Here is a 12,158-nt window from a genome sequence, read left to right on the forward strand (position 1 = left end):
ACTGCAAACCCCTCCTGCACAGGAAAAAAATCTTGCAACTCGCAGAGCCCTGCGGAAACCCAACACCGTCCTTTTCTTCAACCCTCTCTAGAGAGCAAGAACTCTCCAGAAGTCCTTTCTAGTGACCCTGGCCAGGTTTACAAGAAGAAGGCGCAGTTAGGGATCTCCCCTATGCATGCCTTACATACCATGTTTAATCCCTAGCTAAAGAAGAGGTAACAGGGTAAACGACGGCAGATTCAGTCTGCCCAGCAAGATGCTTAGAGCTGTAGCTGACACTTCGTGCAGGTTACCTCCTCGCCTTCGGGTTTTTTTTGGATTGTACGTGCCACTCCTTGCAGGCTAATCCCCATGCAGAAAAAGTTACCCCAGGGCTTCATTGCCCTCTCTTGAGTCGGAAATAATCTCAACCTATTGTCAAAATTTTAAATGGGTAAGATGTATGACTTGCTGGCATGGAAGTGAGCATGGGACGCGAGCACCCTGTGGACCACTTTTGGTAAGCAGAACTGGCACTGCTGGATGAACTGAATGTGATATACACTCCCTGCCTTGATTCAAACTGGAGATAAAGCAGTATGTCTTGGTGATCTATAACTGGCATATGATGGCATACTAGAAAAGTTACAAGTATGTATGAATTTGTGCTCTAAAGGATGGGATTTTTTTTTTTAGTTTGAATGACTGGTTTCACAAGAGTGAGAAAAGGTTACTCTATTAACTAGGTTGGAAACTCCTGTAGATCTTACAAACCTTTCAAAAAAAAATTTTTTTTTCAGTTTTTTAAAAGACAGCTTAATGAGGCTGCCAAACCCTGAGAACTTCAGACAAGTGTGGGAAATTTTAGGAAGTGTTTCAAACTTACTTTTTTGGGCATGCATTTTAATAACATAAGTGTATCCCAGAAAGCACACAAACAAAAAAAAAATATTCCAACAGAAAATGACAGATAACTATCGTCAGAAGAGGTAACAGCAGGTTTTATTTCCATATCTTAGTTATGGTTCAAGAAGATTACCATAGCCAAAATCCGTACCACAATGCTGTTCATGCCGCTGATGTCACACAAGCTATGCACTGCTACCTGAAGGAGCCAAAGGTAGGACACCGCCTTTATTACTTCAGCTTGGTAAAAATCCATGCGGGTACAAATGAAGCTTACAGATTTCATGAAAAGGTTCTACAGTATGCACAGAGGTTTTGCATGTTTTTATAGCCTCCTTGCTTTATTATTTTGTACATAGTTTCAAGGGTATCTTCTGAGTCTGGTATCTGTAGGTCTACTCTGCCCTCTGATTCCCTGTTGATCTCTACAAAGGTGCTTTTCAGGGAGTTGTAATATCAATACTACAATTATAAAGCAGTTATTGTATTGGAACCACCTACTGTATTTCTGAATGAGGAGGCCAATATAAGTAGCGACTTATCCAGTCATTTATAAATATATTAAAAAGCAGTGCCCCAGGGATCTGTTCTGGGACCACTGCTTTTTAATACATTTATAAATGTCCTGGAAATAGGAGCAACAAATTGCAAGAGGATTGTGAGAAAATGCAAGAGGACATTGCAAAATTGGGAGACTGGGCATGCAAATAGCAAATTAAATTTAATGTAGACAAATGCAAAGTGATGCACTGAGGGAAGAGTAACCCAAATTATAGCTACATAATGCAGGGTTCCACATTAGGCGTCACCACACAGGAAAAGGATCTAGGTGTCATTGTTGATAATACATTGACATCTTCTGCTTAGTGTGCAGCAGCAGCTAAGAAAGGAAATAAAATGCTAGGGATTATTAGGAAAGGAATGGAGAATAAAACAGAGAATAATATAATGCCTTCTGTATTACTCCATGGTGTGACCTCATCTGAGTATTGTGTACAGTTCTAGTCAACACATCTCAAAAAAGATATAGCAGAATTAGAAAAGCTACAGAGAAGGGTGACCAAAATAACAAAAAGGTTGGAACAATTTCCCTGTGAAGAAAGGCTAAAAAGGTTAGGAACCTTCTGCTTGGAGAAGAGATGGCTGAGGTGGGGATATGATAGAGGTCTATAAAATAATGAGTGGAATAGAACGAGTAAATGTTAATTGTTTTCTCTTTCGAAAAGTACAAAGACCAGGGGTGAAGTTACTAGGCAATACATTTATAACTAATAAGAGAAAATATTTTTTTATTCAATGCATATTTAAGCTCTGGAATTTGTTGCCAGAGGATGTGGTGAAAGCCGTTAGTGTAACTGCATTTAAAAAGGTGGAGACAAGTTCCTGGAGGAAAGGTTCATAAACTGTTATTAAGGTAGATCCAGCAAGGTACTTGTGACCTTCTTTGGTCACTGTCAGAAACAGGATACTGGGCTTGATGGGTCTTTGTATGGCAAATCTTATGCTCTTATGTTCTAAGCCACGCGCATGTTATAAAATCCTGGGTCGGTGCGCGCAAGGGGGTGCACCTTGTGAGCCAAGCCCTAGGGGAGCCCCGATGGCTTTCCCCATTCCCTCCGAGGCCGCTCCGAAATCAGAGCGGCCTCGGAGGGAACTTACCTTTCGCCCCCCCCCCCACCTTCCCCTATCTAACCCGCCCCCAAGCCCTACCTAAATCCCCCCCCCCTACCTTTATTATTTAAGTTGTGCCTACCTTTGGGCAGAAGTAGGTTGCATCCCCCGGCCCAGCGGGCCTTCAGAGGCAAACGTGCATCCCGGGACTTGCGCGTGTCGCCGAGCCTATGCAAAATAGGCTCGGCGACACACGCAGGAGCGGGTTTTCAGGGTTACGCACGTAATATATGCACGTAACCCTTTGAAAATCCGCCCCATAGTCTATATAGGTATTTGTGAATGTTAATAGCTTTTCTGAGGTAAAGGGTCAAAATATGATCTTTTACCTGAGACATGCCATCAAAGTTTCAGAATACTTGATAACAGTACTCTTGTGCCATCACACAGACTGAGTAAGGAGAGGCAAAAGATGTGATACCACAAGTTTATTCAGTATGTGTTTCATTGGCAGACAGAGTACAGAAAGTGACTTCATGCAACATGCAGATATAAATATATGACTATGTGCTCTCAGTTAAATATACTTGGCTGCCACCTAATGACTGATACCAACTTTCATGTTCTGGGATGAATATAGAGGAAATGCCCAATGTGTTGATTTACAGTCATTTGGAATAAATCTAAACCCAAACTGGAAAAGTCCAGCTTTGCTCAGGATGAGCCAAGCAGGAAGATCTATGGATTTGACAGAGAACCCTTATGCTTAGAATCAAATGTAATTCAAAATGTTCATGAGGAGCTAGCTAAACTTAAAGTAGGTAAAGCGATGGGGCTGGACAGGATACATCTGAAGATATTAAGGGAGCTTTAGAGAAGTTCTGGCAGCTCCACTGGCTGACCATTTTGATGCTTCTTAGAGTCTTGAATAGTTCTGAACGACTGGCTACAGGCAGATGTGGAAGTAAGGAGGAGACTGGGAATTACAGGCCAGTTAGTTTGACCTCAGTGGTGAGTAAATTAATGAAATCACTACTGAAACAGAGGATAGTGCAGTTTCTGGAATCCAATGGATTACAAGATCTGAGCAGCATAATCTTACTATAGATTGGTCTTGTCAGATGAATATGATTGGTTTCTTTGACTGGGTGACAAGAGAATGCTGGGCTGCATAGAGAGAGGAATATCTAGTAAGAGAAAGGAAGGATTGATCCCCTTGTACAGGGCCTTGGTGAGGCCTCACCTGGAGTACTGTGTTCAGTTCTGGAGACCATATCTCCAAAGGGATAGAGACCGGATGGAGGCAGTCCAGAGAAGGGTGACCAAAAAGGTGGATGGTCTCCATAAAATGACTTATGAGGAGAGATTGAAGAATCTAAATATGTACACCCTGGAGGAGAGGAGAAGCAAGGGTGATATGATACAGATTTTCAGATACTTGAAAGGTTTTAATGATCCATGGTCAACAACAAACCTTTTACATTGGAAAAAAATCAGGGGTTGGAAAAAAATCAGGGGTCACGATTTGAAGCTCCAAGGAGGAAGACTCAGAACCAATGTCAGGAAGTATTTCTTCACGGAGAGGGTGGTGGATGCCTGGAATGCCTTTCCGGAGGAAGTGGTGAAGACTAAAACTGTGAAGGATTTCAAAGGAGCATGGGATAAACACTGTGGATCCATAAAGGCTAGAGGATGGGAATGAAGAGAAGAGCCATGGGGGTGGATTACTGGAGTGGAGGCTACTACCTGGTGATTACTACCCTTACTCAATAAGCCTTCGCACAGTGAGAGAGAGAAAGACACACAACCTGAGAGAGAACGCTAGAGTTGCTAACCGGGGGAATCTAAGAAACGCTATCCTGCTAATTTGCTCCCCTCAGCCACAAACAGAAACACATGCAACTGGACCTACATCCTCACAAGCTCCCTTCTGCGACCACTTCTTCCACTACCACTCCACACGGACACTCGCCTACGGTGAGCAACTTAAAGTGCTGTCTACTCTGTGCCTCTATCCTGTTTAACATTTTGTACCATGTTGTTACATTGTGTACCATATTGCTACTAACCGTAATCTGCTGATATTCACACAGCCGAAACTTGCTGACCTACTCTTCTACCAGGCCCCCCCCCCTTTTCCCCCTGTACCTCCCTTGCCACCTGACTTTTAAGGTACCTTTTAAGGTACCTACCATCCTCCTACGCCTACCACTCCTACCTGACTACCAAGGGCCCCTACCAAGGGCCCCTACCAAGGGCACCAACATGGCTGCTTACCCAATCCCTCGCATCCATTACCCTCACTCTAGACTACCTCCCCCTCCCCTCCTTCCCCGCCACCCAGCCTCCCGCCGAAAATCCCTTATCCCCATCCTCACCTCACCCCTGACTCAGCTCCTTGGTCTCACCACCGTCTCCATCATACTCATGAATGCCCAATCCATATCTAAAAAGACACTAATCCTCAATGACATGCTTACAGACTGCACCCCAGACATCTGTGCAGTTACAGAAACATGGCTCAAAGAATCAGATACCGTCCTCATAAACCAACTCCCATCCTCCCTCTATGACATCTTCCCCATCCACCGACCTAAAAAAAGAGGTGGAGGAATTCTCCTAGCAGCCAAGAAACATCTTAACCTTAAACTCATCAGTATAGCAGCCCCACCCAAACTTGAAATCGGCCTCTTTAAAGCAGATACCCTCCAATTATGTCTAGTTTATGCCCCCCCTACCATCCTCGAGTCCAATCCCTCCCCCCTAATTGAATTTTTTATAGAATGGATAAATACAGATACACCTTCCATCATTCTTGGAGATTTTAATCTCCACGTTAACTCACACCCTCCTACTGCATCCTGCGAAAATTTCATTCAATCCCTCCTTGCCTTAGGCTTCCGACAAATTATAGCATCGCCAACTCATAAAGCTGGTCACACGTTGGACCTAATGTTTATTAACTCCAATTTCCAAACCGCCAACCCACCCACCTGCACCCCAGTGCCCTGGTCTGACCACTACCTCATTGAAAGCCGTCTCACTCTGAAGAAACCCCTCCCAACTAACCATTCTGCTCAAACCACCATCATTTCCAGAAAAACCTGCCCTAGCGACGAACTAACCGATGCACTAGCCTCATCCCTACCAAGGCTTATCTGCTCAGACCCAGACACAGCCCTAGCATCCTGGCATAGCCTCACAGAAGACATTGCCAACAAGTTATGCCCAATCACCGAACGTATCATAAACACCGCAGCAAAACCCTCTAAGCCATGGTACACCCAGGAACTAAAAACCCTAAAAGCCAATCTCAGACAAAAAGAAAGAAAATGGCGTAAGGACCCAACCCCGCAACATTCCTCCATCTACAAAACAGCCTTACACACATATAGGCAGTCTACTCTCAAACACAAGCGAGACTTTTATGGTAAAAAAATTCATGACTATAATTTCAACCCCAAAGTTCTTTTCTCCTACGTCGCCAGCCTCACCACCCCTGTCCTCCCCACTATCCCAGATTCCGAGGCCGTGGCCAAATGTGAAGAACTGGCCAATTATTTCAAAAACAAAATCTCCAACCTTCTCTCCAGATTTTCCCCCACCAACCCATCCCCCCCTACTAACCCACCCTTGATCCCCTCCCTGTCCCAACCTTCAATGGCCACAATGGATCTTACCTCCTCTAAAGAAATTACAGGCCTCCTCCGAAAACTTAAACCTGCCTCTCATCCCAACGACACCATTCCCACCAAAGCGCTAATAGCCATTCCCAACAGCATATCCAGCACCATAGCTGAGATTATCAACTGCTCTATCACCCACGGGATAGTCCCAGATTCCCTCAAACACGCTGTTGTCAAACCCCTCCTCAAGAAACCCTCTCTAGACCCCAAAGACCCTTCCAACTTCCGCCCCATTTCCAATCTCCCTTTTATCTCCAAACTTATGGAAAAGGTGGTAAATTCACAACTCATGGACTACCTAGAAAACCATGATATTCTCCATGTCTCCCAATTTGGATTCAGGAAGCACTTCAACACCGAATCCTTACTGCTCTCCCTCACCGACTATCTCCTCAGAGGTCTGGGACAAGGCCACAGTTACCTCCTCGCCCTTCTTGACATCTCAGCGGCCTTTGACACCATCAGCCACCACCACCTCCTGACACGGCTAGAAAGCATCGGCATCTCAGGAATAGCTCTTGCTTGGTTCAAATCCTATCTCTCTAACAGAAAGTTCTCTGTGAAAATTGGAAACAACCTATCTGCCTCATACCCCCTACAACAAGGAGTCCCGCAAGGCTCATCACTCTCATCTACCCTATTCAACATTTACCTCACTCCCCTCTGCCACCTCCTCACTGACCTTAAACTCAAATTCTACCTTTATGCTGATGATGTACAGATAATCATTCCCATTCACAACTCCATATCTGACGCCCTCGAGCACTGGGAAAAGTGCCTTGCAGCCATCAACGCCCTCCTCACCAACCTTCAGCTTGCTCTCAACACCAACAAAACGGAACTCCTTCACATCTCCTCGCACCCCCCTGACCTCCTACCTAACGACCCTAAACTTAACCTCCTCACAGCTCAACCCTCCGTTAGAGACCTCGGAGTCCTTCTTGATCCCAACCTAAGTATGAAACCTCACATCAACTCCATCCTCAAAACTGGCTTCTTCAAGCTAAATGTACTAAAGAAACTCAGACCCCTGCTCTACGCCCATGACCTCCGCACAGTGATCCAAGCTACCCTCACCTCCAAACTAGATTACTGTAATGCCCTCCTCTTAGGGCTCCCATTGTCTTCTATCAAACCCCTTCAACTTCTGCAAAATGCTACTGCAAGACTCATTACAAACACACGCAAACATGACCATATTACCCCCATCCTCAAGGATTTACATTGGCTCCCCATAATGTCCCGTATACACTACAAAACTCTGACCATAATTCACAAGTCCATTTACACCCACAACTCCAACTGGCTCGACCTCCCTTTCACTGCCCCCCTGTCCATCCGAGCCACCAGATCTACCAACAAAGGCACCCTACACGTTCAATCCTTGAAACAGGCACATCTCTCCTCCACCCGAGACCGTGCCATCTCCATTGCCGGGCCCGTTCTCTGGAATACACTACCTGTCCACATGCGACTTGAACCCTGTGCATTTAAATTCAAAAAGAAATTAAAAACTCTCCTGTTCAACCATGCTTACACAGAATAACTCCCTCCACTCCCCCTCGCAGTCCCCTTTCAGGTAACCTCCTTATTAAGGAGACTTTCATTGTAAATTGTTTTGGTTATTACCTTCTTGTTCTCCTATCCTTCCTACTGCCTTTCTGTTCTTCCCCCCGCCCAGTTACATTCCCCTGTTGCAATGTATTTTCCAATCTTTCAGTTACTATGTGAACCGTTATGATGTCCCCACAAATACCGGTATATAAAAGTTTCTAAATAAAATAAATAAAATAAATAATGCAACTTCAACATTGCTCTCTGCTTCAACGGCAAGGGGAAATGTGGAAAAGAGGATTTGCATTCAGATAACAACCAACAAGGACTGAACTTCACAATCTGAGTAAACAAATAAGAGTGGGGGTAGCTTGCTTATTACTGTGGTTACTTCCCTAAACCAATTAAGCCTGATACATCACTTTGAATGCATATATAGCGTTGCTCTCTGCTTCAACAGCAGGGGGAAATATGGAAAAGAGGATTTGCATTCCGACAACCAACAAGGAATGAATTTCACAATCTGGGTAAACAAATAAGCGTGGGGGTAGCTTGCTTATTACGGCAGTTACTACCCTAAACCAATTAAGCCTGATACATCACTTTGAATGCATATACAGAGTTGCTCTCTACTTAAACGGCAGGGGGAAATGTGGAAAAGAGGATTTACATTCAGACAACACCCAACAAGGCATTGATCTGTGCAGTCTGGGTTAACAAGCATCGGGGTAACTTGCTTGATGCGGCGGTTACTACCCTTAACCATTAAGCCTTATGCTCACCCAAAGGAGGAGGGGAAGAAAAACCTGCTGCCTCCCCCGCCCCATGAAAAGAAAAATAAAATTAGCTTATTTATGCATGTAAGTGCACAAGTATAAACGTGTTCTGTTCTAGAATATAATTGTTGCTTGTGCCACTGGCCGAACCACTGTAACTGTGATGCAACTGACTGGTGAGTGTACACATTATAAATTTACACTGGTGTAGGATTGATTCATTCTGGCTTGCATATAACGTGTACAAGCATCAAGCAAAGAACTTTACATGCAGAGAGGTTTTCGTCAAAATCTAGCCTAAAGATTCTATTTGGGATAGACACAAATCAGCTCTATCCAAATTCCAATTCAACTCTTACCCCCCCAAAACCTCCATTTACGCCCCCCCCCCCCCCCCTTTTAGTCGGGATGGGAGTCCATTTTTAATCTGAAGCAGTTCACCCCTTGTCACAATGTCTCCAGTGTGAACACTTGGAGCTAACTTCTGCTGTATCTATTTTTAAAATTGGCAGCTGTCATTCATTTGAACTGTAGAAGCAGTAATGTGAAGTCACTGTACAGGACTGAAATGAAGCAGTAAGATCACTTCCAGTTGTGATGAAGCTGACCAGTGTCTTAGTGTACATGTCTGCTTGTTTTTAATCTAAGAAATGTTCTGCATATTTGTGTGTGGTATTTTGATAGCTCGCCAGCGTCCTCACACCTCTAGACGTCATGCTTGGACTGTTGGCTGCTGCAGCACATGATGTGGACCATCCAGGGGTCAACCAGCCATTTCTGATCAAAACCAGACACCACCTTGCCAGCTTGTACCAGGTGAGAAAAGGTTCTGGAGAAATAGCCAAGCACTCGTGAGAAGGTACCATGGCCTACTTCAGTAGCTTTAGGTCTGAAACGCTACTGGCAATTTTGACGTGGTTTAGAATTTCCCTCCCGCCCTCACCCCAAACACATTGAATGTTCACTTAGAGAATAGCCACTGCCATTAGCAATGGTAACATGGAATAGACTTAGTTTTTGGGTACTTGCCAGGTTCTTATGGCCTGGATTGGCCACTGTTGGAAACAGGATGCTGGGCTTGATGGACCCTTGGTCTGACCCAGTATGGCATTTTCTTATGTTCTTATGTTCTTATGCAGTGGTCTCATGTTAGCCTCTGGAAGCCCCATGTAACTGCATTTAAAATTGGGCACAGGAAAAGTCACAGTGCTGAACTAGCAGTGGGTTGCTCGTTGTAATCAGAGTGCACCGTACAAGGGCATGGAAAACCGGACTTCATGCTGCCTGACTGGCAGGAAGGAAAAGGAATTGAAAGGACAGTGTCGGAGTTAGTTATCCATGGTTAGTAAGGTATAGTCAGGGCTCCCAGTCTGTACTAGTTTTAGCCATCCCAGATTTTATTAAGCTACTTAGTTACTGTATACATATGCAGGTAACAAGGCTAGATGTGCCTAAATGAACTCATAATAAAAGCTGAAATGGACGCACATGCCCTGGAACAGATTAAAAATATTATGGGGATATAGCCCATGTTATTTGCATGTATTTTTGCCTGCATTCCTCATCTTCTTGTTCATAATAGACAACATAATATTACAAATAGGTGTCTCTTTCTTTTGCTTGTAACCTTGAGATCTAGGTCATGACCTCACAGGAGATTTCATGGTGGCCAGGATCTTGTACACTTTTAGCTATTATTTTGTAAAACTAAAATAATTGCTAATGGATTTCTTTTGTCTGTCTGTTGTCTCTGTCTGTGTACGCATTAACTCTCAAACCATTCAACCTATAGCAAATACATTTTCAAGGCAGATATATCTAAACAAAAGCTAGGAAATGAAATAATGTTTTTTCATAAAATGTATGAATCTAGCCCAAAATTGAAAAAAAAAATACTTATTACCATTAAACTTATGAATCTAGTGCAAAATTAAAACAAAACACATAACTTTTTCCCACTAAACTTTTGAATGAAGCACAAATTTGTTTTTAGGAAAAATGTGCTCAAGGGAATGGCTCTGCAATTTTTTTACTTCTTTAAATTTTGTTATGCAGTTCCTGGTCTATCCCTTCCCCACTACTTACGATCCCAACATATAGGGAATACCATAAACGGATTGCACAGCAAGTTGAGAAGAAAATAGAGAATGATGACAATGGTTTTTGTGGGTCAAAATTTTCAGCAAAAAAATATGAATGCAAATTAACTGAATAAATTTAGAATGGGTGGACGTCCCCTGACCCATTTTGAATGCAGGTTCAGAGATTTACAACCATTTGGTTTAAGTGTACTTGGATAAACAGAATGTGCTTAAGCCCCGATTAAAATCTGACTCTAATTTCTCTTTTTAAAATCTCAACTTTACCCAGACTGGATGGGGGCTTATGTGAGTATTCAGTTTGAAATATTCAAATACAGTGTAAATCTTCAAACACTTTGCATATAAGCCTAAATCTGGGAATATTCATCTTCAAAATGGGTCAAAAAGAGTCAGATCAATCAAATATGAAAATATGAACTGAGGCACAAGTAACTTAGGTTTATGCAGAGCTGCATTAACCAGTAACCAGTATATTTATTGAAGGCTTAAAATAAGTACAGCATAGTACAGAAAAAGTAAGCATATCCATATATACAAACCAAAGTCATAAAATTGGAAAAAGAAAAATCTAATAACATGTTAAGACTAATTCTCTCAACAATTTGTTTTCCTTATCATCCATGCCAGACCCATCCAGACAAGTGGGTTACATCCTCTCTGCCTGCAGAGGGAGACAGAGAAAAACTCAAAGCTGACCACTCCCCCTATAGGAGTCTGATGCCGCCTTCAGCTCTCCACTATTTCTCTGTCTTCAGCAGATGGTACAGATGTGGATTGGTGGGGCAGTTATGAGTAGGCCAGTCCTGGGAAGAGTTTAGGCCCAAGTTACAGGTGGAGGATAGGCTGCTTTTGGGTAGGCTATAGGCCACGATTTCCAATGGAACATAAGCCAAGTCTTGGGGGTACCAAGTCCTGGTGGGACTGATTCTCCTTTCCCCCTTGGGAGCTAACTCTTACCGATGGGTAGTCCCAGATGACTTTGTACCTTGATGTGTCTGTTAGCAGGAGCTATTGACAGCATATTCTCCCTCTATTTTATTTGGCAGTTGAGAGAACCAGGCTACATAGTGAGGATATTTAGCATCAAGGGTTACAGCCTACAGTGGCTGTAGTGGACCTGTATTACGGTTTGGAGCTTCTGTGAGTTCAGTTTGCACAGGAGATATTTCCTTTTGAGGTATCCATTCCTTTAATTTTGTTCTTCTGCCAGAGAAGATTGGGATGAAGGCATATTTTGCAAATCTCTCAAGACGGTAGAAACCGGCCCTGGCTTGCTGCAAGGGATACAGTCATGGAAGTCTCTCGGTGAGATACATTCTTCTGGTGTGGAAGTTCTACGCAGCTTGGGATCTGAGTTTGGCTTGGAAGGGATCTGGCCTCCCTTCATCTCAAGCCTCATAGGGCATCTTTTTGAGTCTTGTTGTTGAAGTCTGTCTCCTTTGGTAATTTGAAAAGAAAGAGTATCTCTGAGCCTAATACTATCCCTCTTCTGAGAGTAGAGTTTCACTTCTGTTGAAATCAGGCTTTTCTCACTTATGATGGTG

At 43.4% G+C, this 12,158-nt stretch overlaps 1 protein-coding gene across 3 annotated transcripts in view; it reads left to right on the forward strand.

Annotated features, from left to right (window-relative positions):
• Positions 1 to 12,158, forward strand: part of PDE7B (phosphodiesterase 7B) — a 627,908-nt gene that overhangs the window by 545,150 nt on the left and 70,600 nt on the right. For all 3 annotated transcript variants that reach the window (XM_029596617.1, XM_029596616.1, XM_029596615.1), the window contains 2 exons: positions 999 to 1,099; positions 9,197 to 9,328. In XM_029596617.1, the coding sequence (XP_029452477.1) occupies positions 999 to 1,099; positions 9,197 to 9,328 (233 nt within the window). The remainder of the gene's footprint in view (positions 1 to 998; positions 1,100 to 9,196; positions 9,329 to 12,158) is intronic.

This window comes from Rhinatrema bivittatum, chromosome 3, assembly GCF_901001135.1.
Source record: "Rhinatrema bivittatum chromosome 3, aRhiBiv1.1, whole genome shotgun sequence".
NCBI lineage: Eukaryota > Metazoa > Chordata > Amphibia > Gymnophiona > Rhinatrematidae > Rhinatrema > Rhinatrema bivittatum.